We start from the raw sequence: 25,487 nt of genomic DNA on the forward strand, positions 1-25,487 counted from the left end.
CTCCCTGATCAGCCGATCGACGTTCACTGCTGGACGAAGGTTTTTTGTATAATAAAATAAAATAAAACAAGCCTTTATTACTGCTGATTGGTTACATTTATATCTATACTTACTTATATAAACATTAATTCAGGCTTTTTATAAGGTTTTCCAAATACTACAGTCCAGTCCCTTTACCACTGACCTATTGAGACCTCGAGATACCTAATACTGAAATATAGCGGATAATCTTTTTATGACTGTATTTCCGAAACGAAACATGTGATTTTGGTGTTGAATTTCACACTATAACGCAATATTTCTTACATTTCTGTGAATTTCGCATCCCATTAACCGTATTTGTAAAAACAAGACCCTAAAAATTCAAATTAGACACAGAAAACTGTGCAGTCGAATGTAAAAAAAAACTTACGATTCCTTATTATCTCAGTACATTAATTATCCAACACACACTAAGTTCTACTCTCCATTATAATTGAACAGTCAGTTAATTATAAATAACACAAAATAGTTAATAACACTAAAGATCAGTAAAATATGTGCTCACTCAATCACACACACAACACAACTGACATACCTGAGGGTTGGACAAACACGGACAGTTAAAAATATTTTTGACATATCTGTTTTCGGTATCCTGTCAAAAGTTCCGACCCCCTGCTTTGAAACTTCAAAAGTAAGAAAACTGCTTCACATATTTTAAACAACCCTTATGACTATAGGTATAGAGTATATAATTGATTGAATTTGTTTTTCAATCTGCAATATTTTGATTCTTCGTTCAAGTCACGTCGACGCGAAATCGATTTAAATAATTTTGGAATGTATTGTGTTATGTATAGAGTCTAAAATTGGATTAACCAATGACATTTGAAGAATTTAGTCATTTAAAAGGATCGTTTACCTGAATGATAAGGCTAATCGCTTATGTTTTGTTTGTATTTTGGTTAACGGAATGACATAAATGATATTTGTCTATTTTATGATAGGCGGGCACCCTAATTTTTTATAATATTTTTTCTAAACTATTAGGGATCGACAAGAAAAATATTTGTGCCATATATTTTTTATTTTTATAAATTAAATCACATATTTGTGTCAAAAAAAACCCAAAAGTCGCTTTCAATGTTAATATTACAATACGATACAACATTAATTTATTAACTGTGTGCCTAGTGGGAGTTTTCAATGTTTTTATACTGTTACTATCGCGTTAACGTAAACGCGAATTTATATGGAATTGAAACAGTTGTGCAGTAGTGAAACTAGATGGCGCTGTTTCAATTACTTAGAAATCCGCGTTTAGACAAAAAAATGGTTGAATTTTCTTAAATTATTTTAAATTAAAGAAACAGTATTTTATGCTTTAGGCGACACGCAAACTTATTTTACTATGTAATAAAGAAAATCATAAAATTGTATAACAATAATACTTTTTTTTTAAAGAATTTTTTAAATATGACCAATATTCTCATTCCCCTCCAACTAGTCGGGAAAACTGTATTAGGAGTGGGTACGACAATAGGGCGGAGCGGGGGTCGAACCATTACCTCTCGGTGATGAGTCCGACCGCTCTTACCGTTGAGCTATTGAGGCTTTTTAAATGTTATGTAATTTTTAATTATGCCACATAAAATTTTTAAACTTATTATAGCAAAATAAAAATAATGGACATACGGAACTCTATAGTTGTTTAAACCACTTTGTTTTTTCATAGAAATAGAAATGGATAGTAAATGGGTCATTTATTACCAACTAATATTTCAAGGTCTTTAGCAGTGGCACAAAAAAAAAACGTAAATTATGTTATTTGTGAGAACTGTTTGGGTTTAGAGTTTTATTTGCTTTGACTTTTATTTCTAAATAATTTACGTAGCACTAATAAATATTTAATACTAGCGGACGCCAGCGGCATTGTCTGCGTGGAATTCAATGTAAACTTTCAACCCTTTATTTAACCATTTTAGGGGTTGAATTTTAAAAATTCTTGAATCGCATTATATCATTTCGTATTTTTTATGATTTATGAACAAATTTCTAAAACTGTAACTCTGAAAATGGACGACTTTCCATACAAACTTTCAACCACTTTTTCATTCCTTCTCTTTTTATTTTGGGGATAAAAAGTAACCTATGTTCTGCTCCAAGGTCCCATTTATTATAATACCAAAATAAATTTTAATCGGTTCAGCCGTTTAGCCGTGAAAATGTAACAGACAGACAGACTTACTTTCGCATTTATAATATTAGTATAGATTAGTAAACTGCGTTAGTGTACTTGGTAGCCAATGTGGCATTGAAATATAAGGTACTTGGGTTCAATGCCTAGTTCAATGCCAAATGTCATTTTACTAGTAAAATAACATTTCAGTGACAGTTGCAATTGTCATTTTACTGGCCGGAATTAATCCCGGAGTTGTGAAGTCGTTGATTTTACAACCTTGGGCTCAGTTTGTCATTATCCATAAAGAATTCGGTAGTGGGCATTCAAAATCAAACAATAGCATAATTATCATCATAATCCTGCCATCCAGTATTGGAGTACCGGGTTCGGTCCTATCTCTTTATCCCCTGTTATAAGGAGATAGGCCCAAACTCACAGAGGGTCCTTTTGTTCTAAAGGCCCAAAAGTTGATATTGATGATGACGTTACGTAATTCACCATTACCTGTTACGACTAAAAAACGAATGGAGTAGTCATTGTCAAAAAATGTCAATATTTTTTCCCAGGGCACCACAATCTGCGTCATAGAACCTCCCGGAAGAAGGGCCTTTCACTGGAGTCGAGTGTCAATAGTCGCTCCAAACGGTTATCTTATCTAAGATAAGGGTTACCACAGTTTAGCTATCATACAGTGACTGTTGGGCGCTTATAATGTGAGCTTCTGTGTTTTGTTAGATAGATTTTTCTAGTAATTAGGTTTGTTAATTACTAGAATATATAATCTTACCTTAATAAAGTCAGAACTAGGCTGACTAAGATTGGACAAGATGTTATTGTATTGTATGTATGAATTTGTTATGTTACAAAATAAAATAAAAAGCTAGAGATAAAATACTAGTGGTTATTTAAACTATAATATTTTTTTATTAATACAAATAAAAGAGAGTTAAAAACAATGCGCAAATAGTTAGAAGTAACTTAGTTGTCTGGCAGTTTTACATATATATTTTAAATCCTATAATATGTACTTTTTTATCCTTGTTTGATGGCAGGTCCATTGTCTTTGTTTGTGAATTAAATTATGAATAAGTATGTTTTTTTACAATTATGAAATAATTTAAACAAAAAATAAATCGGTACATCGGTACGGTAATCTTAGTTAAATTTAAAATCTTCTCGAGTTAATTGCAGCAAGGCATAGTGCCCAAGATACTGGCGGCATTATCTCTTTTAAATAGTGCAAACTATTTTGTTTACCAAGTTTAAATAATTTATATCGCAAGACTATATTATATACCATCAGATAAGATCAGAGTTCATTTATTAAACATTTATTACTGAACTGTTTGATAAGTAAACTGTGGTTAGGACTGAGAATTTTTGAAATGGCGTTATCATAAATCATTACCTACTTGAGTTGAATTCTTTACCAGTTCTTAAGAGTTCTGGTAATCGTATTATCTTCTATAGTTGAGGATTTAACGTAATCTCTTTGTTTATGTGGTTAATCTTTATGCAACTATTATGTGAAAATCTATAAAATCCGTAATCCGGGTTCTGGGTTGATAAAAATAATCCAATGTCGCCAAAATCCGGCGCCAGTGGATTGTGTACAGTGACGTAATAATGAAGACAGTGACGATCGTTCTCTATTAGTTTAGTCTCAAGAGTCTCATCTTGAGACTAACTAATAGTAGCGGAACCGAAGTGGTGGTTTTTGGGATTTATTCAAGCGCGGCAATGGGAAGACACCTTACATTTTTTTTTCTGATCGTGTAAGTGCCGTAGGCTCCTTAAGGGACCTAAGCGGCGTCACCGGGGGGTTTGGGCGAGCGCAGAAGCATCGCCTGATGGGGTCCGAAGGCAGAAGACTGAGACTCGGACCTCGGCTTAGAGGGCCGTTCGAGAAGGGTGTTTTGGCCTGAGTGTATCAGTCCGGGCGCCCCCGAAATCGTGAGTTAAAAAGCCCACGTCTGGGTGACGTTATATCGGGGACCTTGCCTTCGCCGGCGAAGACGCTGTGTAGCTTGTGTTTGTGTTACCTAGGAAGCATTGTTGTTCATTATGTCATCGTCAGGATCGTACAGGAAAATATTTTACTGTTACTCATAATCGAACTCAGGATTAGTATAGTATATCGTACCTTGATTATATACCACTAGTCCAAATGACTGTACACATTGCATGTTGTTGAGTTTCACCATTTAACATTTCATAGCTCGACCCAGGGCACGACCAGGACTTCATGATCGAAAACCGTATAAGCTAACCAATGGACCAAAGATGCAGATATGAATACTAATCACTTGCTCTATATTATGTACATGGAATGTATGTTCACATGTCACAAATAGGCAGGAGTGACTGCGCATATCGCGTCCTCTTCCCGGAGTATAATTTGGTTGATATTGTCATCGGCGACGAAAGGAGTTGTATGGATATGATCTGTACAAAAATGTTTAAGGAGATGGTCCACTCTAGTACCCCGTATCATTAAAAAATTACTGGTTAAAATCTAAATAAGTGAATAAATGTAACTAAATAAAAAGAAATAAATAAAATTAAAACCCAAGTTTTTGAGTTATGTCAAGATGGCGCCTTTAAAGCAACTATGACATGACAATTGACAGCAAACGTCAAAACGACTACTGCATTGAAAACGTCATCAATCCGCCATTGTTACCTATAATTGTGTTGCATTTCTTGAGAATCATCGAATATTATTTCGAAAGAATTAAAGTAAATTCGTAGATTTGTATAATTGAAAATAGTTAAAAAAAATATTTTCTTTTATTTCCGCCAGGGTACAATGTCTGATCCTGGGCTCCATACAATTTTGGACCATCTTCTTTGTTTTTGTATGGAACATCCATACAACTTTCTTATTATTTTTGGAAAAAAATTGTTTTGTGTTAATGACTTATGTCTCGTAGTATTATCCTTATTACGTCACTTAAATCACACAAAATATTGATTGTAAAATTATTATTGTACAAATTAAATACATTGTCTATTGATTGAAAAAAAAAAAAATTTGTGTAATGTAACGCCTTTAGAAAAATCGCATTACGTATCTTGTATGTATAAAAGTTATAAATTTGTATGATTTTTAAATATTTGTATGAAATTAATTAGTTTAAAAATATTTATTAGACACCAGTTGACTTGAGTTTTTTTTTCTGGGTGAAAATATATAAATATTGCACACACTCCACACCTAATGTTTTAAGTGACTAATCCTAACAATAATAAAACCAATCGAACGATGACGTGTTCTATTCTCGCATAGTCGTGACACGCCTGTTTAGAGGTGTGACGTCACACATTCATACATATTAAATACATTAATATTAACACGGTGTGACTCGATGCGAATTCTCGAGTTTTATTTCCTAGTTTGTCATTTATGTGACAAATATTTCCTTCTAACCATATTTATTCATTGCTTTGTATATGGAAATTGTGAAACGTATAAAGATCGTTGTTTTTATAAGGAATTTCTGACTGAATGACTTATCTATTTACTCGGTTGGATATCTTGTTCAAATCTTAGAGTATGATGACGTATTTCTTCTTTACAATATCAATGATTACGTAGCTACGTGACTGAATAAATAATTCATTTATTGTATGAAAACTTATTGTAAATATTTTACTAGTAGTAACAATCATCAACGGAAATGGCGTCATAGATTAGATTGGAGAACGATACAGTTGTAAAACCAATGAAAAACAATTATAATTTATGTAAAGGATAAAATTTTTCCTTGGAACTATCTTAGGAATAATTTAAAGAATACTTTGACACAATTGCATACAAATCGTTTTACATTAGTCATTTCATTTTCTTAGAATGTAACGATGATGTCTACGAATCCGTAGAATCCATGTCTATCAGTTAATGTTTTTTGCTGACATAATAGATATACTTTAAATGCAACACATATGTGTTATTATTCTATAGATTTCTGGGGAAAAAACCATTGAATTTTTAGTTCTCGATGATCAATGATGAAAATTTGTTTTTAAACCATCTGTACATTAATAAAAGAATTATTGATACAAAAATCGTCATTATAACTAAAGTACGGAATACGGATGTTTTTATTTTATTTTATGAACAGTATTTGTATGGCGTATCCATATAGCGCTGTCAGATGAAGCAAAGAATAGCGCTCAATTGAGAAGGATTTGGCTTCATCTCTGCAGCTGAACTTCATTACTATCTCTAGCTACAGGCTGCTTGGGAAATAGACCATTTTATTTTTTTTTCGAAAATTCTACAATAATTTTGTCTATAATTGAGATACTACAAAGCTGTAGATTTTTTTTGTTTGGCGCAAATTCCAGGAAGTACTGGTTCGAGTTGATAAATATTTTTCATGTTGGATGCTTTTTTTACCGAGGAAGATTACAGGCTATATATACTGGAAAGATCACGCTGCAACCGATAGAAGCGGACCATTAGTGAAAAATGTGGCATAAATGGGAAAAAATATTCCTTACGAGAGTTTCCGTTGCGTGCGAAAATCATATATTATGACAATCATTACTTTTCTTAGCATTTTTTATGCTTGTATGTAGTGCACGGCATATGCTGAGCTGTACACCCTTTCTTTTTAAGGGTTACAGACAGACATGCTGTCATAAGGATAGGGTACTGACTGTCTGTAACTTTTAGATTTGAATAAATTTATTTTCTTTCTTTCTTTCTTTCTTTCTTTCTTTCTTATTTTATCAAGTGATATACTTTGAAATACAATTATAACTTTTATAAAATATAATAATATAAAAATAGGTATCTAAATTATTAAATATTTGAGAATCGAGGTAAACTTGCAATAATAATTCTCTTTTGATGATAAATCAGTGGGGAAAAATAACAATGAACGTAGGTGAAACACCCTGTATATCTGGGCCAAGCAGCGCATCAATGGATAAGTATGATTAATAGTTTGTTGGGGCAGGTCGGAATCCTATTTAAACTCTTCCTTAAAGATGTATGACAATATATAAAAATTAAACACTATTCCCTTTGGTCCCATAACTTGAAGAATGGCTTAACTGATTTCATTTATATTTTTTATATCTATACTCGTATAGCTGAAGAGTTTGTTTGTTTCAACATACTAATCTCAGGAACTACTGTAAAAAATTAAAACACTCATTGTTGTTACAACCCAATCTTGGAATCTGCTTTCTTGATACTGGGTTTAAATCCTAAGTTGGGCTATGTATTGAGCTTTTTTCTCTTCTAATAAATTGTCATCATTAACTTATTATGTTAGTACCTAAGCGTTAGGTGTGTGAGCTGTGATAGCTCAGTGGATACGACCTCTGCCTTCGATTTCAAGGGTATGGTCGAATCAGGTCTGGGGCATGCACCTCCAACTTTTCAGTTACGCGCATTTTAAGAAATATATCAAACGGTGAAGAAAAAACATCGTAAGGAAACCTGCATACCTGCATTGGGTTGCGTGGTCTAATAAAGCCTAACCCCTCTTCTAAGAGAAGATTCGATGATTGAGCCACGACCGACAATGCTTCCTGGACAACACAGCATCTTCGCCGGCGAAGACGAGGTCCCCGATATCTAACGTCACCCGGACGTGGGTTTTCTAACTCACGATCTCAGGGGCGTCCGGACTGATTCACTCAGGTCACGGTTACACCCTCCCGAATGGCCCTCTAAGCCGAGGTCCGAGTTTCATAGGAGACGCCCTTAGAGAGTCATTCCGTCCTCGATCTTTATTTCAGCCTTCGGGTCTCATCAGGCGATGCTTCTGCGCTCGCCCAAACCCCCCGGTGACGCCGTAGTGGTCCCACATGGAGTCATCGGCACTTACTCAACACGAAAAAAAAAGAAAAATTGATTGAGCCGAGGGTTGTTATTGATGAAACGTTAGGTATAGAACCACACTCCAGTTCTCCTTGAGCCGGTTCAAGTATAGAGAATAGCGTGGTGGGTGTAAGCTACGAATTCCCTGTTCTATAAGGAGTTATGAATGTTTACTCACCTTCGTACATCTGGGCATACTGCGGGAAGCCGGCCGCTCGCAGCCATTTGCAGGCCTCCGCTGCTTCGATCTCTGTAACAAACCACAGTTTTTAACCGACTTCAAAAAAGGAGGATTTTTTTTTGAAATTTAATATTTTTTTTCAATGTAAGAAAGCTAAAACTGTATGAATTTTCATCTAATTACGATAAAAGATTTTTAATAGATTTTAAAATTTTATAATCTTATTTAGTTTGTAAATATCCAGACAACCTTTGCTTTTTATGTATAAATTAGTTAACATTGACCTTATTTACCTGAATGTATTATAAAAATCAATATATTCAAACCTAGTCATCGTCCCCATTGTTCTAAGCTTATTAATCAAATTTACTTTCAGTTTAAGAACAAGTTTATTGTAATTATTATAAGATGTGAAATGACTAGTGATTGAAAGAAAGAAAGAAAATAAATTTATTCAAATCTAAAAGTTACAGAAGTCAGAACCCTATCCTTATGACAGCATGTCTGTCTGTAACCCTTAAAAAGAAAGGGTGTACAGATCAGCATATGCCGTGCACTACGTACAAGTATAATACACGGCGCTGATTTTCAGCTGAGACCCGTGTAACGTCACAGCTTATAATAAACTTGAAACCCTCATTTTTAATTTGTTAAACAGTACTTATCAAGAAAGGCTGTAGTATAGTTTTGTTGCTACATATAAAGCTATACGAACGGCGCACGACGATTACCGAACAGGACCGCCAGCGTCCACCAAAGCCACAAACATACCAAGATAGGCAAGCGTGCACGACTACCTCCGAAACCAGGATCGGTTTCGGCAAAAGTTTCGGCCTATTTTGGCCGAAACCAAAACTACCGGCCGAGTTTCGGCCATAAATCTAATTTCTGCAAACTAGATTTAAGGCCGAAACTCGGCCGAAACCGAAACCGAACATTCAGTCGCACACTAATTAAAACATCACTGGCTTGGCACCGCCTTTAAATTGATCAGAAGGTACCACATACAATGTTATTTTTTTGCTTTTTAGTTTAGTGGAAACATTCATGTGATTTTTAATTCGCTTGTTTTTTTTTATTATATTTTTTTACAACACGTCTTGCATTATCCTCGTAATAGGAGAAGGAATAAAAGGTCTTAAGGTGGGTACAGATTGGTGCAATGCAACATGTAATGTAATATTCTGCCTTACATTGCATGTTCCCTGCTGCCTTGGACGTGTGGTGCGCGCGGTACGCGCATTGACTACGAATCAGTCGGCTCAGTCCTGCGCACACTGCGCGCCCCTTTGTGTTCGTACCAAAAACCGACAAATCTTGGATCGAACCGCGCACGAGTTGTAACGCTCGGAACGTGCGCGAACCAGGCGCAGTTCGTGCGCGCGAGGCGTCCAAACCACGAGCATTCGTGATACATTGCAGCAATGTGGACGTCAAATTCTTGCATTGCATGTTGCATTACATGTTGCATTGCACCAATCTGTACCCACCTTTACGACTGTCGAAGCCGCTGTTTGACAGTCGTAATAATTAAAACTTCTATAGCTTGGCCAGTTCGTAGATGACAGTTTTAAAATATTCGATAAACTTTGTAACTATAAATCTAACTATGTAACTATAAATCATAAAAAAATACGAAATATAAGGTAATACAAGAATTTTTAAAATTCAACCCCTAATTTCGTCCTCGTCCGCGTAAAACTCGATGTAAGCTTTCAACTACCCCTACCCTACCCTACCTCTACCCTCCTGTCTGTCCTGTCTGTGGGAATTTTCTAAGCTATAGTACTTCCTGTAAAAAGATTTGTTAGAAAAAGCTCTATAAATTATAGGCATCATAATCATCATCATCATAATCATTATCATCATCAGCATACTATTCATGTTCACTTCATAAACAAAACATTCTCAAAGGACAAAAGAATAGTCAAAATTATTTTCACACACAGATCATTACCATAATACACGGCAGGGCTACGAAACCTTGTCAAAAACAACCAACCCTCGTCCGAAAAACTTATTTAAATTCCACTGGGCGTCACTTTACGTGATATAGAAAAACCGAGTCATCAAAACAATGGCTTAAACATTTCACCTCGTCTAATAAATATTTATAAGTTGGACCACCGTTTCACGATCCCTGGCGCCCTTGGAAAACTGTTGTTTGTTTTAGTCTAGGAGCTATAGTGTGTAGTTTTGATGATACGTTTAACTGTACTGTTCTTTTCAGATCGTAGCAGTATTATTTCACCGGATGAGTTCTTCTGTCATAATAGAGCCGAAGAGGGGGATTCTTGGATTTACTAAAGCGGGCCATGAGTATACCTAAGGGATACCTTGTATGTTGTTGAGTACGTTTAGGGCAACCAAAAAACAATCAATTTTAGAAATACTCAACCGGTACGTCAGATAAAAGTAAGGTGTATTTAAAAAATCTGATGATTTATGTAACCTAAAAGAGTAGGAAGGGGTTGTAACATAAATCCTTACAGTTCTCAAGCCACGAGCGCCGAGTCAGTATTTTTTTCCCCACCGCTAAAATCCGAACCAGCATAAAACTATTTATTCTTCCTAATATCTAATCTACTAAATCGAATAGTTAACAACAACATGATGCACAAGCAAGTAAACGACAAAATCAAAAATCAAAATTGGCAATCAGCTCTGGGACTATAATTGTATAGGTCACTAGTGGCGGGTCTAGGTACACTGGACATGCATGTTTCATACAGGGCAAAGGGCCAATCAGGTCTATTGTGTGTCTGACAGCAACTAATGTCTATATAATATGGAGGAAAGTAGCCGTGGACGGCGATGTACGAATACTGGAGATTACTTGGTGAAAATGGATGCGGCGCAATGAATAAAATTACACGTACTGACGTTGGATTAGATGCATGCAAATGGTATACTTGCACGTTTTGATGGCAGTATATTAGCTTATTCGTTACTATTGGCAGATCTGATATAGAAATGAATAAGCTGAATCGAGCTCAGATGTAAGTACATTGTATAATGTATATATAACTAAGTTGAAGCTTGTTCTTTGCAATATATTATTTTAAAATATTAATCATAGATTTCAGATAAACGACCGTGCTTTGACCCTGCTTACTGCATCTTCAGTCGTGGGTTCGATTCCCAAAACTGGAAAATATTTGTGTGATGGGTGATTTCCAGTGTAGTATACATACGTATATGCTAAAATCCGCTATCTTAGTACGCATAGCACAAACTATTCACTTACTTTGGGGCTAAGAAGTGATAAGTTAATGTTTACATATATTTATTTATTTTATTTATACCAGAAGAAGATTAATTAATATACCTAAAGAAATTTTATAAAGAATAAGCTTCTTTATAAAGCTTTTCTTTTCCATAAACTTGCGCTTGTCTGGTAATTCAGCCTTTCAGATTTTCAGTGCAACAATGAACCGTTATGGTAATGAAGATTTTTAAATTACTACCAACAAAAATAAACCTTACCTTAACTTTGACCTTTACCGAAAATAAAAATATCAAAACAATATAATACCGTATCCAATTTACATAACTAATTACGTAACCCAATGTTAAGGTCGGCAAAGGTCTGCATTTTAAGTGCTGTTGCGTGTGGTAATTTTTCACCGGAACTTTGTACTGAAGGCGTCACAGGTTCTTTCTTTTGAGTTACTATAGAATACACGAACTATTCACACTATAATCAACCTTACTGAGAAGGTTATACAGCCTTTTCTGATGTTAACGAAAAGGTTTAGCGTGAATTTTGTTATGTAGGCTCACCATGAATGAATGAATTACATACGGACTTTGAGATGTGACTACCTATTTTGATAGTGCACTATTGGAGATGAATTCGTTTATTGACTTATACAGTATTTGAACCTCGAATTATAATTTCGCGATGAACGGATCCAAAGCATAGTCACTAAATATGGATCCCAAAAGAAGGCTCAGAGTCACTCATCGAGCGATTGAGTGAACTACTCGTATGCTTGTAGTATCTCTGCATGATCGAATCAGAGATGAGAAGATCCGCGAAAGAGTCAAAGTTAATGACTTAGTTCAACGAGTCACAAAATTAATTAATTAGCAACTTAAAGATAAAGATTGCTGAGATTTAGGTATATCAAATGTGTATCGTTAGAATATTTAATATTTTCAACATGTAAAGATAATTTTTCCATAGATTAACAACTTTAATTTTAGAACATTTTGAATGAAATATAAATAACAGCGGACTGGCTTATCTTATCGTTTTAACAGATTTGTGAACATGAAATATGAGTGTCGACATACATGACATCCTGTAAACATACCTACACTCAATGATATTTTATATTAATATCGTTGCCTACACTATAGATATATTTTATTACGAAAAAAATATAATTTGACGTGGGCAAAGTTTCATAAATTTTTACGTGAATTATCCAATGCTAAACGGTTTATCGGTATATCTTGTACACTGGTAACAAAGGTCAGTGAATATATAACTTTTTAATCTCTTAAACTGTCTCTCAAACATAGGAATCGGATAAAATTCAAATTGAAAAATAATTTATTTAAGAAAAACGTCCACATTAGTTTTGAGTAAATAAATAATTTGTCTAATTACTGTAAGAAATTTAAGAAATACCCATTTGAAATTAAATCTATGAGGTTTCAAAAAGCACTCAGTCTGAGAGAAAAAAAACTACAAAAAAAAACAGCTTATTACCGTCACCTAAAGGTTATTAGGGCAAATTAGAACCAGTTCTTGCAGTAATTTAGTCCAAAAATTTTGAAGTAAACATTTATTTAGGCATGTCGCTGATAACGAAACTTTCTGTGAGTAATATAATTTTTGAAATCAATCTAGTAGATTCGCCGTTTATCCGCTACAAACAAACAAAAAACTTTCATCTTATTACTGTAGTTTATGCTAAAACTAACGCGGTCCAGTAGTTATGGAGCTTATCCGCTAAAAACAAACGAAAATTATCCTCTTATTAATGTAGTTTATGGTAACCCTACCAGCCACTGGGCTGCTGGCTAGAGACAGATGGTGGACCACCATCAAGTGGCCAGATAAAAAGAGACGCGACGCTTTTAGTGCGTGCGATGTGATTTGTACTTGTTGAAACATTTGTTTATTCACATTTCACTTGATGGATTGCAGCGAAACTCATTATCGTTTGTCAGATGATAATGTATGTTTGAGAGTTATTTGTCTAATAAGATCGAAGTATATTTATCGTTTTTTTGACGACCTCTTCGAAGTTGTTGTTAAGCCTTCATTCGCACGAGAGTTTTTCTAACGGACGTTAAAAAAGCGTTAAAATACAACAAATGCATTCCCAAGTATATGTTCACACGGAACACAGTTTTAAAAGTGACACAAGCGTATTTAAAACACGACGCTTTTTTTTTTTGAATTTTAAATTTTGGCCGTTGGAAATAGACCTTCATTGAACTTCATACTATATTTGAACGCTTTTTAACGTCCGTTAAAAAAATCATCGTGCGAATGAGGGCTTACAAGCATTTTAAGCTAGACTTTTTAATTAATTTGAAAATAATTAGGTAATTAAAGTTAAGCTAAACAGCGTGGATCTGGTTTGTTTAAGTTCTACATCTTTTCCGATAAGGACAAAGACTCTACAGTAATTAAAATAAGTGGATATTGAAAACTGAAAGGACAAAGTACACTTTTCCAATGAAAATTTTGTGTGTCGATACATCTAATCGTACATAGGTTGCGGTGAGTTTATTAAATGCAAAAATCTTCTAAATGGTAGTAAAAATACACAATTCTAGGATGAAAATCAATCTATGGGATTTATTTAGATGACTCGACGGATGACTTGTAAGTTTTATACAGTTTGACAAAGAATATTTAAGATGCTTTACGCGTTTCTTAGGAATAGTATTACGCCCTATTTAGAATTTGATACTGTATTTGAAATGAGCAAATATTATTAATTTAAATAGACTCTTTACAATTATTTATTAGTGATGGCCTCATTTCACCGCATCGTTAGGACTATTAACTGTCATTATTATTCTATGTTAAACTGTAATGAGCAACGAGCAAAAATTTTCATTGTTCGTGTTTTTTCTCAAGCGCAATAGAAAAATAAACATTTTATCAAAACATTTCCCTCACCGCAAAATAATGTCTTTATATGGTTACCCTAATATTTTAAACAATATTTACTTTTACTTACTTACTCCTACAATATTTTTTACGAAACACGTAGGTAGGTAATATTAGCGGAAAAATATAACCTTGTAAAACATAAGCGCGAACTTGTAACTACACAAACTATCGATTAGTTCATCTTTGCAAAGGTTTTCGGAAATTAAAAACTTAAAATATTATCAAATTGATTATGTACAATTGTACAGTTGTAGGTACACCTACGAGTATAATAAATGAAACCTATTGCTTTAATGATATTCCAAGTATTTTACGGTCTATAAACAATTACTTATTGGAAACAATGTAAACAGTAGTAGGATAAACACAGTAAAACAAACTTTAACATCATTAAAACAGAACAAACGAAAACAAATCACCTGTAATTTGGTCCGGACTCAAATTGGGAACACTCATTGCCTAGCACTTTACAAACACTAAACAAAGAATCGGCACGCGCATCTTGGTAAACACTGATTCATAGCTCACTTTCATCACAAAAAAGAACTCGATCACTAACAAGTTTCCCGGTAGAATTAACACATTTTTAACGAAGTTATTTTCTCCAAAAACGTTGCACAACAACCGGTTAAAACACCTACTATTAGTACTAGTTGGTTTATAATTCATCGACGTCCAAGCGAAACACCTGTTTGGTTTCCAATTTTGTGCATACAAATTAACACTGAGTTTGAATAACGTTCTAACGGTACATCACTGTGTCCCTTTAACGTGAACTAGTTCATTCAACAAACAATACACATCACTAATCAAAATTCGAACCATTCGAATTTTCGAAAATGGAACGCGATAACATAGATGCACGAATATTTCGCGGTGAGAAAAGGATACGTTATTTTTTTTATAAATGGAATTCCACGGTTGCAAGAAACAAACGCGCGTGCACTTGAGGCGTTGCTCTAGAATGAGATTATCAGTGTTTATCATAACTAGTCGGTACTTACGTCCTTTAATCGCTGACCACGTCACTTCGCCTGCGATAGCCGCGTGCCTTTGAGTTAGGAAAAACTACCGATATGTTTGATGGGGCATTTTTAGATATGCCAAACTCCAACTTGGATTGGCAACCAATTTCTAATTATAAAGTCTTAATACTCAAGTGGAAGTGGACTTAAATGATATAGATATAAGGTTCAATTCCAGCTATACGCCTTGCAATTATGACTTTTGAAAATACTAAATTCATAATGGTTAATATTACCTGTTTTACCAAAAGTTCTTTCTCGTAGCTCGTTGGTCAAAACTTCCTATAGGATTAGTTCCTATTTGATTAGACTTGTAAATCAAATTTGAATAATTAATTGGAATATAAATTAGTACTTGTTAAAACTAAAAGTTGATGAAAGTTAAAGGCATTAAACGCTATCTCTTTGGTTGAAAACGTCAGCGGTTAGGTAAAGAAAACAATTTATAAATGTAATTATATAAAATCTTCATTTGATAGATATAGTTATTAAAAGTCAATTATCATTAGTAATTCATATTATTCAAGTAAAATGTTATTTCTAAGCTGGATTTTGCAAACGTATTGGCACGTCTAACACTGCTGTTTTGTTAAAATTATTTTGTTGATGGGGCCATTATGAGCCGCAATTAATTATTAGGTCACGTATTGATATTTTTTTACAAAGCTACATGTAAATTGGATAGTGCCACCGTGTTGGCACGTCTGTAGATGTTCTTTCGTTAAAAATTCTCGTGATATTATGTTTTATTAGACCCGGCACCTGAGCCGCAAATAATTACCAAGCAGATACGTCGTTATGTAAAGTGTTATCTGTTACGTGATGTCAAACAAGATAAAACTGTGTTATCTGTCACTTCGTATGAGATTGTGCACAAAAAATTATAAGACATTTCGCTTGTATTACAAGCTGAGTTTATCTTTATAGATACAAATACAAGAGATGTCAACGATTTACTGAAGTTTTTTTCTAGTTCCGATTGTGTCAGGAAAAATTTTTAATCTGTAGGATTTTTTGACCCTTATGTCTTAGGCATGGCCTTGTATATACACATTTTAGGTTTGCTCTTTTCTCAGAACTAAGTAGGTACTGATCTCATTTGGATGGGGTTCCATTAAATGCATATTTCTCAGTGAAAGTTTTTGTTTTCCGCGAAAACAAAAATTTTGTTTTTACTTTAATTTTTAACTGAACAAAAATCATCTCGATAGATTGGAAAGAAAGAAAACAGGATAGAAAAAAATACCTACCAATTAAATAGAGATAAAAGTGTGGTCAAGTTATAGGCTAATAAGTATACAGTATAATGTATTTGTCTAAGAGTAAAATATAAACCTGTACTCACAAGTCAAACTTCTTTAGTGTAAGCAAAATAAATATATTTCATAAAATATAAGCAACTCAAAAGTATGATGATGTTTATCAATTTCCAAAATCCATAAACATGGTCGTTGCAGATGTTTTTCAAACAACTGGAACTCAATAGTTCAAAAAAAAAAACATCACACATACACAAAAAATACTCTTAAAATGTAAAGCCTAGTGCATACCGTGTGATAAATGAATTTCGTATTAAGTAAGTTGCTGTGGCAATGCGAGCATAGTAATTGGTATAATCACTCTTGTCTACAAATCCTGGCCTTATTCGGAAATTTAATGCCATGATCGCGTACATTTATGCGTCAGATTAGGGTTGCCAAAATAAATGAAGTGTCTAATAAGAATTATACATTTTAAAGCATTTTTGTTACCGATTTCATATTATATTTGCAGAACGTTGGGGGTGGAGATTAGGAGAAACGTTTATAGGAGCCAAATAAGAAAGTATCCAGCTGTAAGTTTTGTATAATAGAGCAAAAACCTGTCTAAAAATTCTGATATATCCATCCGTCCATCCGGCCATCCACTGTCAAGTGGATAGAAAAAGATACGTACGTATAATTTTAGACCTTATCTATAATTTTAGACGGTACGAAGTTTACTGAGTTAACTTGGTTAGTTAGGCTTAGTTTACAAGCAAATTAATCTGTAAATATTGATTCTAATTCTCGGCATAAAAATCAGTATTCACTCTTACAAAACAACCATTAACAAAATTTTTATTTACAATATTAGATAATAGTGTTAGTTTCTGTGTGAAGATGGAAGCTGATTCAATTGCATCCAAACCTCTTTTTTAAATTGACAACCCTGAATCAGATAGTTGTAATACTTATAGCAAATCTGTCAGTATGTTAGCAGTTAGCAGTTAACGCGTAGGTTTTCCTGTGGCCGTGTGTAGTTTTACAGAATACTTTATATGCGTTAAGATTAACGATTTTGAGAAATAAATATATTTATGGTAATAGCGCACAGGCTTGCGGAATGACGCTGGACCCTATTTGGTTCATTTAATTAGTATATGTATTACACAGTCGTCAATTAACTGATTTACATTATTATGTGAATCTATACTAATATAAATGCGAAGTAAGTAAGTTTGTTTGTTTATTACATCATGTGGTGTGCTCATGCTTTATCTATTCAACCGATCATTCTGTAACTTTGAATACAATTTTATGTTTGTATCTTCAAAAAGAACTAATCCCGAGGGATTGAAAAAGCATTTATTTACAAACTTTTACTTTATAATCTGTTTTTAACAAAAAAAACAATAACAACCGCTCCATTTTTTCTGAATTCGATGTAAGTCCTTCCGCAGCGAATGGGTTTAAAAATTAGGTAAAATATTTAGTGCCGACGTTATCTGAGCTGTCATTCACCAACATTGTATGTGTGCGTGAAGACCAATAGAGTGAAATAGAATGGAACAGAGTAGAATACAATGGAACAGAGTGGAATATAATGGAACAGAGTGGAATAGAATGGAACAGAGTGGAATAGAATGGAATAGAGTGGGACAGATATGAGAGTAGAGAGTTTGGCTACCTTTCGACAGTTGGTAGTGCTGTGGTCTCAACATAGTGGTTCTGGGTTCGGGGATTCAGGTCTGGAAGTACACATCGGCTGTGGCCAGTTACCACCATACCAGCAAAGATGTACTGCCAAGCGATTAAGCGTTCCGGTACGATGCAGTGTAGAAACCGTCAGAGCTATGGGAAAAATGAATTTATACCTCTTACAAGTTAGCCCGCTTCCATCTTAGACTACATCGTCCCTTAACATCAGGTGAGAATGCGGTTATGGGCTAGTCGTTGAATGAAAAAAAAATTGAAGCGGTGATGTTTCCAAAATTGGTTTATAAATGATGGAGTTATGAAAACATTAAAAAAAAAACATACGCGTCGAATTGAGAACCATCTTTTTTTTTAAGTCTTTTCTTCTTCTTCACCAATTCGGTCAGGAGCTTAATAATCTCTTAGTCAATAATAGTAATACCCGAGACTCCTACTTAGGAACTCGTAATCCGTAGTCATACAGGCTAACTATTGAACCAAAAGACCAACACAGCTAAGTAGAGGAATTTCCTATGAAACAGTATTTAAAACTGCGGATAAACTAAACAAGAGTTCCAAGGTTTCGTGTGAATCATTTACGTAGAATCGATAGCAAATCATTTTATAGTTCCCTATCGAACGGGCTTATTGCGTGTCGCAATCACAGTCATAATCACTTTCAAAGTTTTTAATTAAATGCATGAAAAAAAAATATTTATAATAATTTTCTTGTCGTAATACGAACTGCTTTAAACAAATATTTATGTGAAGGTAGTTCCCCATTAAAGTATTCATCATCATCATCATATCAGCCGATGGACGTCCTCTGCAGGACATAAGCCTTTTGTAGGGACTTCCAAACATTACGATACTGAACCACCAGCGAATTCCTGCAACTCGCTTGATGTCGTCAGTCCACCTGGTGGGGGGTCGACCAACACTGCGCTTTCTAGTGCGGAGTCGCCATTCCAGCACTTTGGGACCCCAACGTCCATCGGCTCTTCGAACTATGTACCCCGCCCGTCGCCAGTTAAAGTATTACTCCAAGAAATTAATTATCTATGTTAAGTAGATCTTGAAAAGATTTACATGTGGAATGTTTTATGTCAGCCACGTATATTTAAATTTATCATCATGTCAGTATATTAAATTTAATTTTAATTTATTCTGATCATTCTTAATTCTTAATTTAGTTATAAAACAAAATAATGTCAACCAGTGACGATCAAGTAATCTCATACCTCCAGTATGAACGGCTTGACGTCCGATAAAACTGATCATGTGTTGGTCTCAATCAGCATGAGATGCAAATAGGAGTAGGTACAACAATGCCGTGATAGCCCAGTAGACCTCTGCCTTCGATTAGGAGCGCATAGGTTCGAATCCGGTTGTGCATTTTAAGAAATTAATAATAATAATAATAATAATTTATTTTATTTCAGAATTACAAATCCATATATTGTTAGTATATTAGTAGGTGACATTTTCATCTTACTTATTAAATTAAATTAGTACAGTTAGTAACATTGGAATTTTTTTTTTTTTTTTGATAATATTTTAAAACAACAATCAAGTACGCCCTATAGCTACTTCCACACAATGGCCTAGAATTGGACAGTCGGGCCTAGCAGACAATACCCTTAGGATGCCATTGGTGCTAGCACGTAATCTCTGTAGGAGAGACACCGCTTTTTTTACGCCTTATTGCAAAAAAGTCATTTGTATGCGCGTCTGCGAACATTTTTGAGGCGCTGCAGCACCATGGCAGCCTCAACAGCATCCTAAAGACATTGTTATATAATTAAATACGTGTCTTAAACGGTAAAGAAAAAAACATCGTGAGAAAACCTGCATACCTGAGAATTTTCTTACTTATCTGCATGTGTGATGTCTCCCAAACTGCATTGGGCTAGCATGATGGACTATTACCTTACCCCTCACATTCTTAGAGGAGACTCGTGCTCCAGAGTGAGCCAAATATGGGTTGTTATATGATGATAATAATACAGCAAGTGAGAATCGAACCTAATATCTCTCAGTGAGTCTGGACTGGACTCTTTAACATAGATCTATTTGAATAAAGACTAAATTGTTATACGACAGACATAAAAGGTACATATTTCCACTTACATAGAGGCCTGATTGACTTTTACAACAACTCGAAATGAGAGACTATTAAAGACATTTCTTTATGGCCTTATAAATAATCGTAAAACAAACTGGCTAAGGTCCCAGCTACAGGCTAACCTTTACTGACCCTCGTAAAATGAGGAAACTTTACACCTTTAGATTATAATGTGTATTTGCACCAAAATGTTACACGAAAAATAACAGAAATAAAGGAGATGTTCGAAATTTGGCCCACTTCAGAACTATACAGAAATTAAATATGTACTAATAATCTTGTATATTATACTAGATTACTCTTTTGAAGGCAGTCAATTCGTCAACCCATTCTACTTCGAGTACCATAATATAGGTACGAGTAAGTACGCCAACTGTGATGATAACAAAGCTTCAATATATTGATATTTATGAGACACTAGCTGACGCCGCGCGGTTTCACCCGCGTATTTCCCGTTCCCGTAGGAATACGGGGATAATATATAGCCTATAACCTTCCTCGATAATTGGGCTATCTAACACTGAAAGAATTTTTTAAATCGGACCAGTAGTTCCTGAGATTAGCGCGTTCAATCAAACAAACAAACAAACAAACTCTTCAGCTTTATAATATTAGTATAGATTCGGTTTAATAAGGTCATTGGTAATTATTTAAGAAATTAAATATCACGTGTCTCAAACGGTGAAGGAAAACATCGTGAGGAAACCTGCATGCCAGAGAATTATCATAATTCTCTGCGTGTGTGAAGTTTGCGAATCCGCATTGGGCCAGCGTGGTGGATTATTGGCCTAACCCCTCTCATTCTGAGAGGAGACTCGAGCTCAGCAGTGAGTCGAATATGGGTTGATAGCGAATTATTTACTACCTATGCAAAATGAACTTGAGCAAAGTACCTAACGCCTGCTTGTATTCAATATGCCTTAGTCTATAAATCATCTGCACTATGCGTCTGCTGCAAACAATAAATCTTAACGCTATACCAAAAGTACTCAGTAACCGCACCAGATGGCCTTACAAGTATTATACGGTAATTGGGTTATAAATTAACGTATAGGTACATACCTAAATGGGTAACTGACGTAGGGTTATACTAGATATCGCCTGCGATTTTACTTGGGTTTACATAGATTTATTTACAATTAAACTGAATGACGACCTCCCTAGCGCAGTAGATTTACAAGACGGAGGTCCTGAGTTCGATCCCCGGCTGGGCTGATTGGTGGGAGGCCTCGGCCGTGGTTAGTTACCCTATCGACAAAGTCGTACCGGCAAGCGATTTAGCGTTCTGGTACGATGTCGTGTAGAAATCGAAAGGGGTGTGGATTTTCATCCTACTCTACGAGTAACAAGTTATCCCGCTTGTATCTTAGATTGCATCATTATTTAGCTACCTAACTGTAAAAATAAAAAATAAATAAACAAAGATTTTCATCCTACTCCTAACGCTTCCATCTTAGATTGCATCATCACTTACCATAAGGTGAGATGGTAGTCAAGGGCTAACTTGAAAAAAAAAATTAAACAAAATACATTATACTTAGGTTTGACTTTAATGCTCGGAAAGTACCTACTAATTGTTTTTTTTAAAGAATATGTGCTATATTTTTTTACCCGACTACAAGAAAGAATGGTTATGTGTTTCACGCGTATCTTGTATGTAACTATGTAATATTCTTTATTACCTCATATCTTCCAAACCGCTGAACGGATTTACGTAATTAAAATATTGTTAGATTCGCCTTGATAACCCTAAAATATATAAGATAAAAGTGTTCTGAGATAGGTGAAACTAAAAAAAAACCAACACGACCACTGTGTGTGACCACCGACTCATTAAAAATCAAATGAAAATCAAAAATCATTTATTTCAAGTACTTTTGACACGTCAGTTGACTATTTGTAATGATTCTACCACCGGTTCGGAAGGCTGGTTCTGCTGACAAGAAACCGGCAAGAAACTCAACAGTTGCTCTTTTAAAAAAAGCCATACAATATTATAATTTACAATTGAAGACAGCATTACAATTTCTTATAGTTTCACTTCCTGTGTGAAGGTGGAAGCTGATCCAATGGCCTCCAAGTGCGTTTATCTTTAAGGAACTCATCGATGGTGTAGTAACCTCGACTAATGCAGACTAAAATCATTCTATCCAAATATTGGTCCTGTTTTCTAATTTCTTTCTACAAGTCTGGACTGGGCTTGATTTTTCTTTTCAATTTTTATATTTTAGGCAGTTGGGTTATTTTATTTTTTTTATTTAATTTATTTAATATGGCCAATATTTTTTGCCCCCAACTAGTTACGGATACGGTAAATAAGTAATCAAGACAAAAAAAATGTAGTATATCCTAATTTGTGTACACAACTATTTTGTTTATCGCTACATATCGTTATTCTTCATAAACAACATTATATTAACACATTAAGATAACAAATTATGTTTATTTTAAGTACTTTTAACAATAGCTGATAGATAATATTTTAACCGATGTTGAAATTCAAACTTTTAAGTAAGGTTTTTAGGGTAATATTACTTATTCTTCAATCCCCAACTTGACTTGCTCTAAGATGTTACCTTGATGGGTGAAAGTAAAGTCACAGATTAACCATTATTAAGCAAATGGAGAGCACGGAACACGAGGGTGTCGTACCCGTCACAAATATGTTATCGCCGCGTTGGCAGCTTTTAAATTTACATGTTTTTAATAAATAGTGTACCACGCTGCTTGTAATAACTCATTCTGTATGATCTTTACTCTGTGGGTAAAGTCTTGTCGTCATCGTCTCATGTCCAGTTATGCAAATTTGTTCAATTTGCTTAATGGAATTTTTCATACTACAATTGGCAATCATCGACGGCCGCGTGGCGCAGTGGGTAGTGGCCCTGCTTTCTGCATCCACGGCCGTGGGTTCGATTCCCACAACTGGAAAATATTTGTGTGATGAGCATGAGTGTTTTCCTGTGTCTGTGTGTATTTATACATTGTATAAGTATTTATATGTAGTATATAATTGTATATTAATATTATAATATCAACTATCTTAGTACCCATAACACAAGCTACTCTGTATGCTTACTTTGGGGCTAGATAGTGATGTGTATTGTTTAAGTATATTTATTTATTTATTATTTATTTATCATTGTTAAATAGCTCATTGCTTAATTAATTGCTTAATTGCTTAATTATGGCTTAAGTGTAGCTTGATATCTTGCTTAGATACATTATAGATGGTTTTACAATGAAGGAGTCCGTACTTAGACCTCTTTAATCCAACCCTGCCGCAAAATTTATTCTTAGCGGATATCTACTAACTATGAACTACCTCCCTGCCAAATTTCAACTTTGTATGACAAGCGATTTACGAAATATCGTGACCTTTTGCTTATACATAATACTTAAAGGTTTTGAAAGACTACTTGTCTGGGGTTGCCCCGACCGCACTATAGGGATGATGACTAGGTTTGAATATATTCATTTTTATAATAAATTCGGGTAAATAAGGATATTTGCAAAATAAAAAAGATTATAAAATATCAAAATCTATTAAAAATCTTTTATCGTAATTAGATGAAAATTCATACAGTTTTAGCATCCTTAAATTAAATGTGACATTTTTTAATATGTGAGCTATAAACATAAACGCAGAACTAACAAAGATATTAGTAATTTTGTTAAAACGCCCATACAAATCTAACGATCATTAAGTGCCTACGACGTCATTAGTTCGTACCAATTTTGTATGGGGCGCTTTTCAGGTATCCGCGGCAGCGCCGCAAATCTGACCCTTTAAATCCCTGTAGCTCCGAAAGTAATGATCGCAGATACCCTGTTACTTTTACAAAATTGCTTTATTATTAACATACTCTTAATTTATATACAATTTTAAAAACTGTCATCATCCCTATTGTTTGTCTTATTCTAAGATTTAATTACATAAACAAATTATAGTCTAGGAGAGAGTGGATAAACTGGTACGAGGTTGTAACGAGTCGCAGCCTATGGGGTGTCACCATAAAACGTGAGGCAACGACGTTTTTACGGCGCCTCATGACCGAGCGCGCCATGGTGGACATATTTTATGTGTCACTAAAAACTTTCAAAGGAGATGAAATATTTAGTATCGAGACAGACGTTGTGGAAACTTTCTTATGAGCGCCTTTTATTTCTTCTTAATAATATAATGGCCTTATCGATTTTGAGATGCCTTACTATAGGTACGACCCAGCGTCAGTTCTTGAAAATAGCAGTGCATTGCTCTACTGGGACCGAACGATTATCACTGACAGGTATATTGTAGCCAATAGACCTGATATAGTGCTAGTCGATCGGTCAATGCGTCGTGCAATAATTGTTGATATTACTGTGACGATAATCCACACACACTGGCCGATAATCTGGTTAAAGCCGAAAAGGAAAAAGTATCAAAATACTTGGACCTTGCTCACGAGATTACCGCCATGTGGAGTGTTGAGTCAACTATTATTGTTCCGATAGTTGTTTCAGTCAATGGTCTTATAGCGAAAAGCTTCGACCAACACCTTAAGAAGCTTTCGCTTAACTGTTGGATCAAGAGTCGGATACAAAAGGCAGTGATTCTTGAGACGGCGCGTATTGTGAGGAGGTTCCTCACTCTGGAGCCCTGACCACCGGTTGTATGGGCACTCAAATGTCCCGCAGCGGGAGGGTGAATTTTTTTTATAAATTTTTAATAATGTTTTGTATTTTATACTTATATTGTTAAAAAATTAAAAAAAAGAAGTAATAAATAAATGAGAGACAAAAAAATAATATATTATAATTATAAATACTTTTTTGTCTTTTATTTAAACGAAGAACCCTTTCCGATGAAGGCCTTCTCCAGGTGCTGCCAATTGGGTCGGTCTTGTGTCTTTAGTAACCAGTTTTCTTACTAAACTAAACCCTAACTGCCTTATTGTTTAGCCTCAGTCTCCTCGGATCACGAGGTCTCAGGTTTGAGTCCTTCGTCAACTGCGAAATACTGATACTTTCTTTCTTATTAGAAACTAGCGGACGCTCGCGATTTCGTCCGCGTGGAATTCAGTATTGAGACA

At 34.7% G+C, this 25,487-nt stretch overlaps 1 protein-coding gene across 3 annotated transcripts in view; it reads right to left on the reverse strand.

Annotated features, from left to right (window-relative positions):
- The window catches only part of LOC112044532 (rho GTPase-activating protein 7), a 379,805-nt gene that overhangs the window by 52,683 nt on the left and 301,635 nt on the right, over positions 1–25,487 (reverse strand). For 2 of the 3 annotated variants that reach the window (XM_024080411.2, XM_024080412.2), the window contains exon 2: positions 8,182–8,253. In XM_024080411.2, the coding sequence (XP_023936179.1) occupies positions 8,182–8,253 (72 nt within the window). Of the gene's footprint in view, positions 1–8,181; positions 8,254–14,745; positions 14,881–25,487 lie in introns of those variants that run through there. The other variant, XM_024080413.2, reaches the window with a different exon arrangement.

This window comes from Bicyclus anynana, chromosome 22, assembly GCF_947172395.1.
Source record: "Bicyclus anynana chromosome 22, ilBicAnyn1.1, whole genome shotgun sequence".
NCBI lineage: Eukaryota > Metazoa > Arthropoda > Insecta > Lepidoptera > Nymphalidae > Bicyclus > Bicyclus anynana.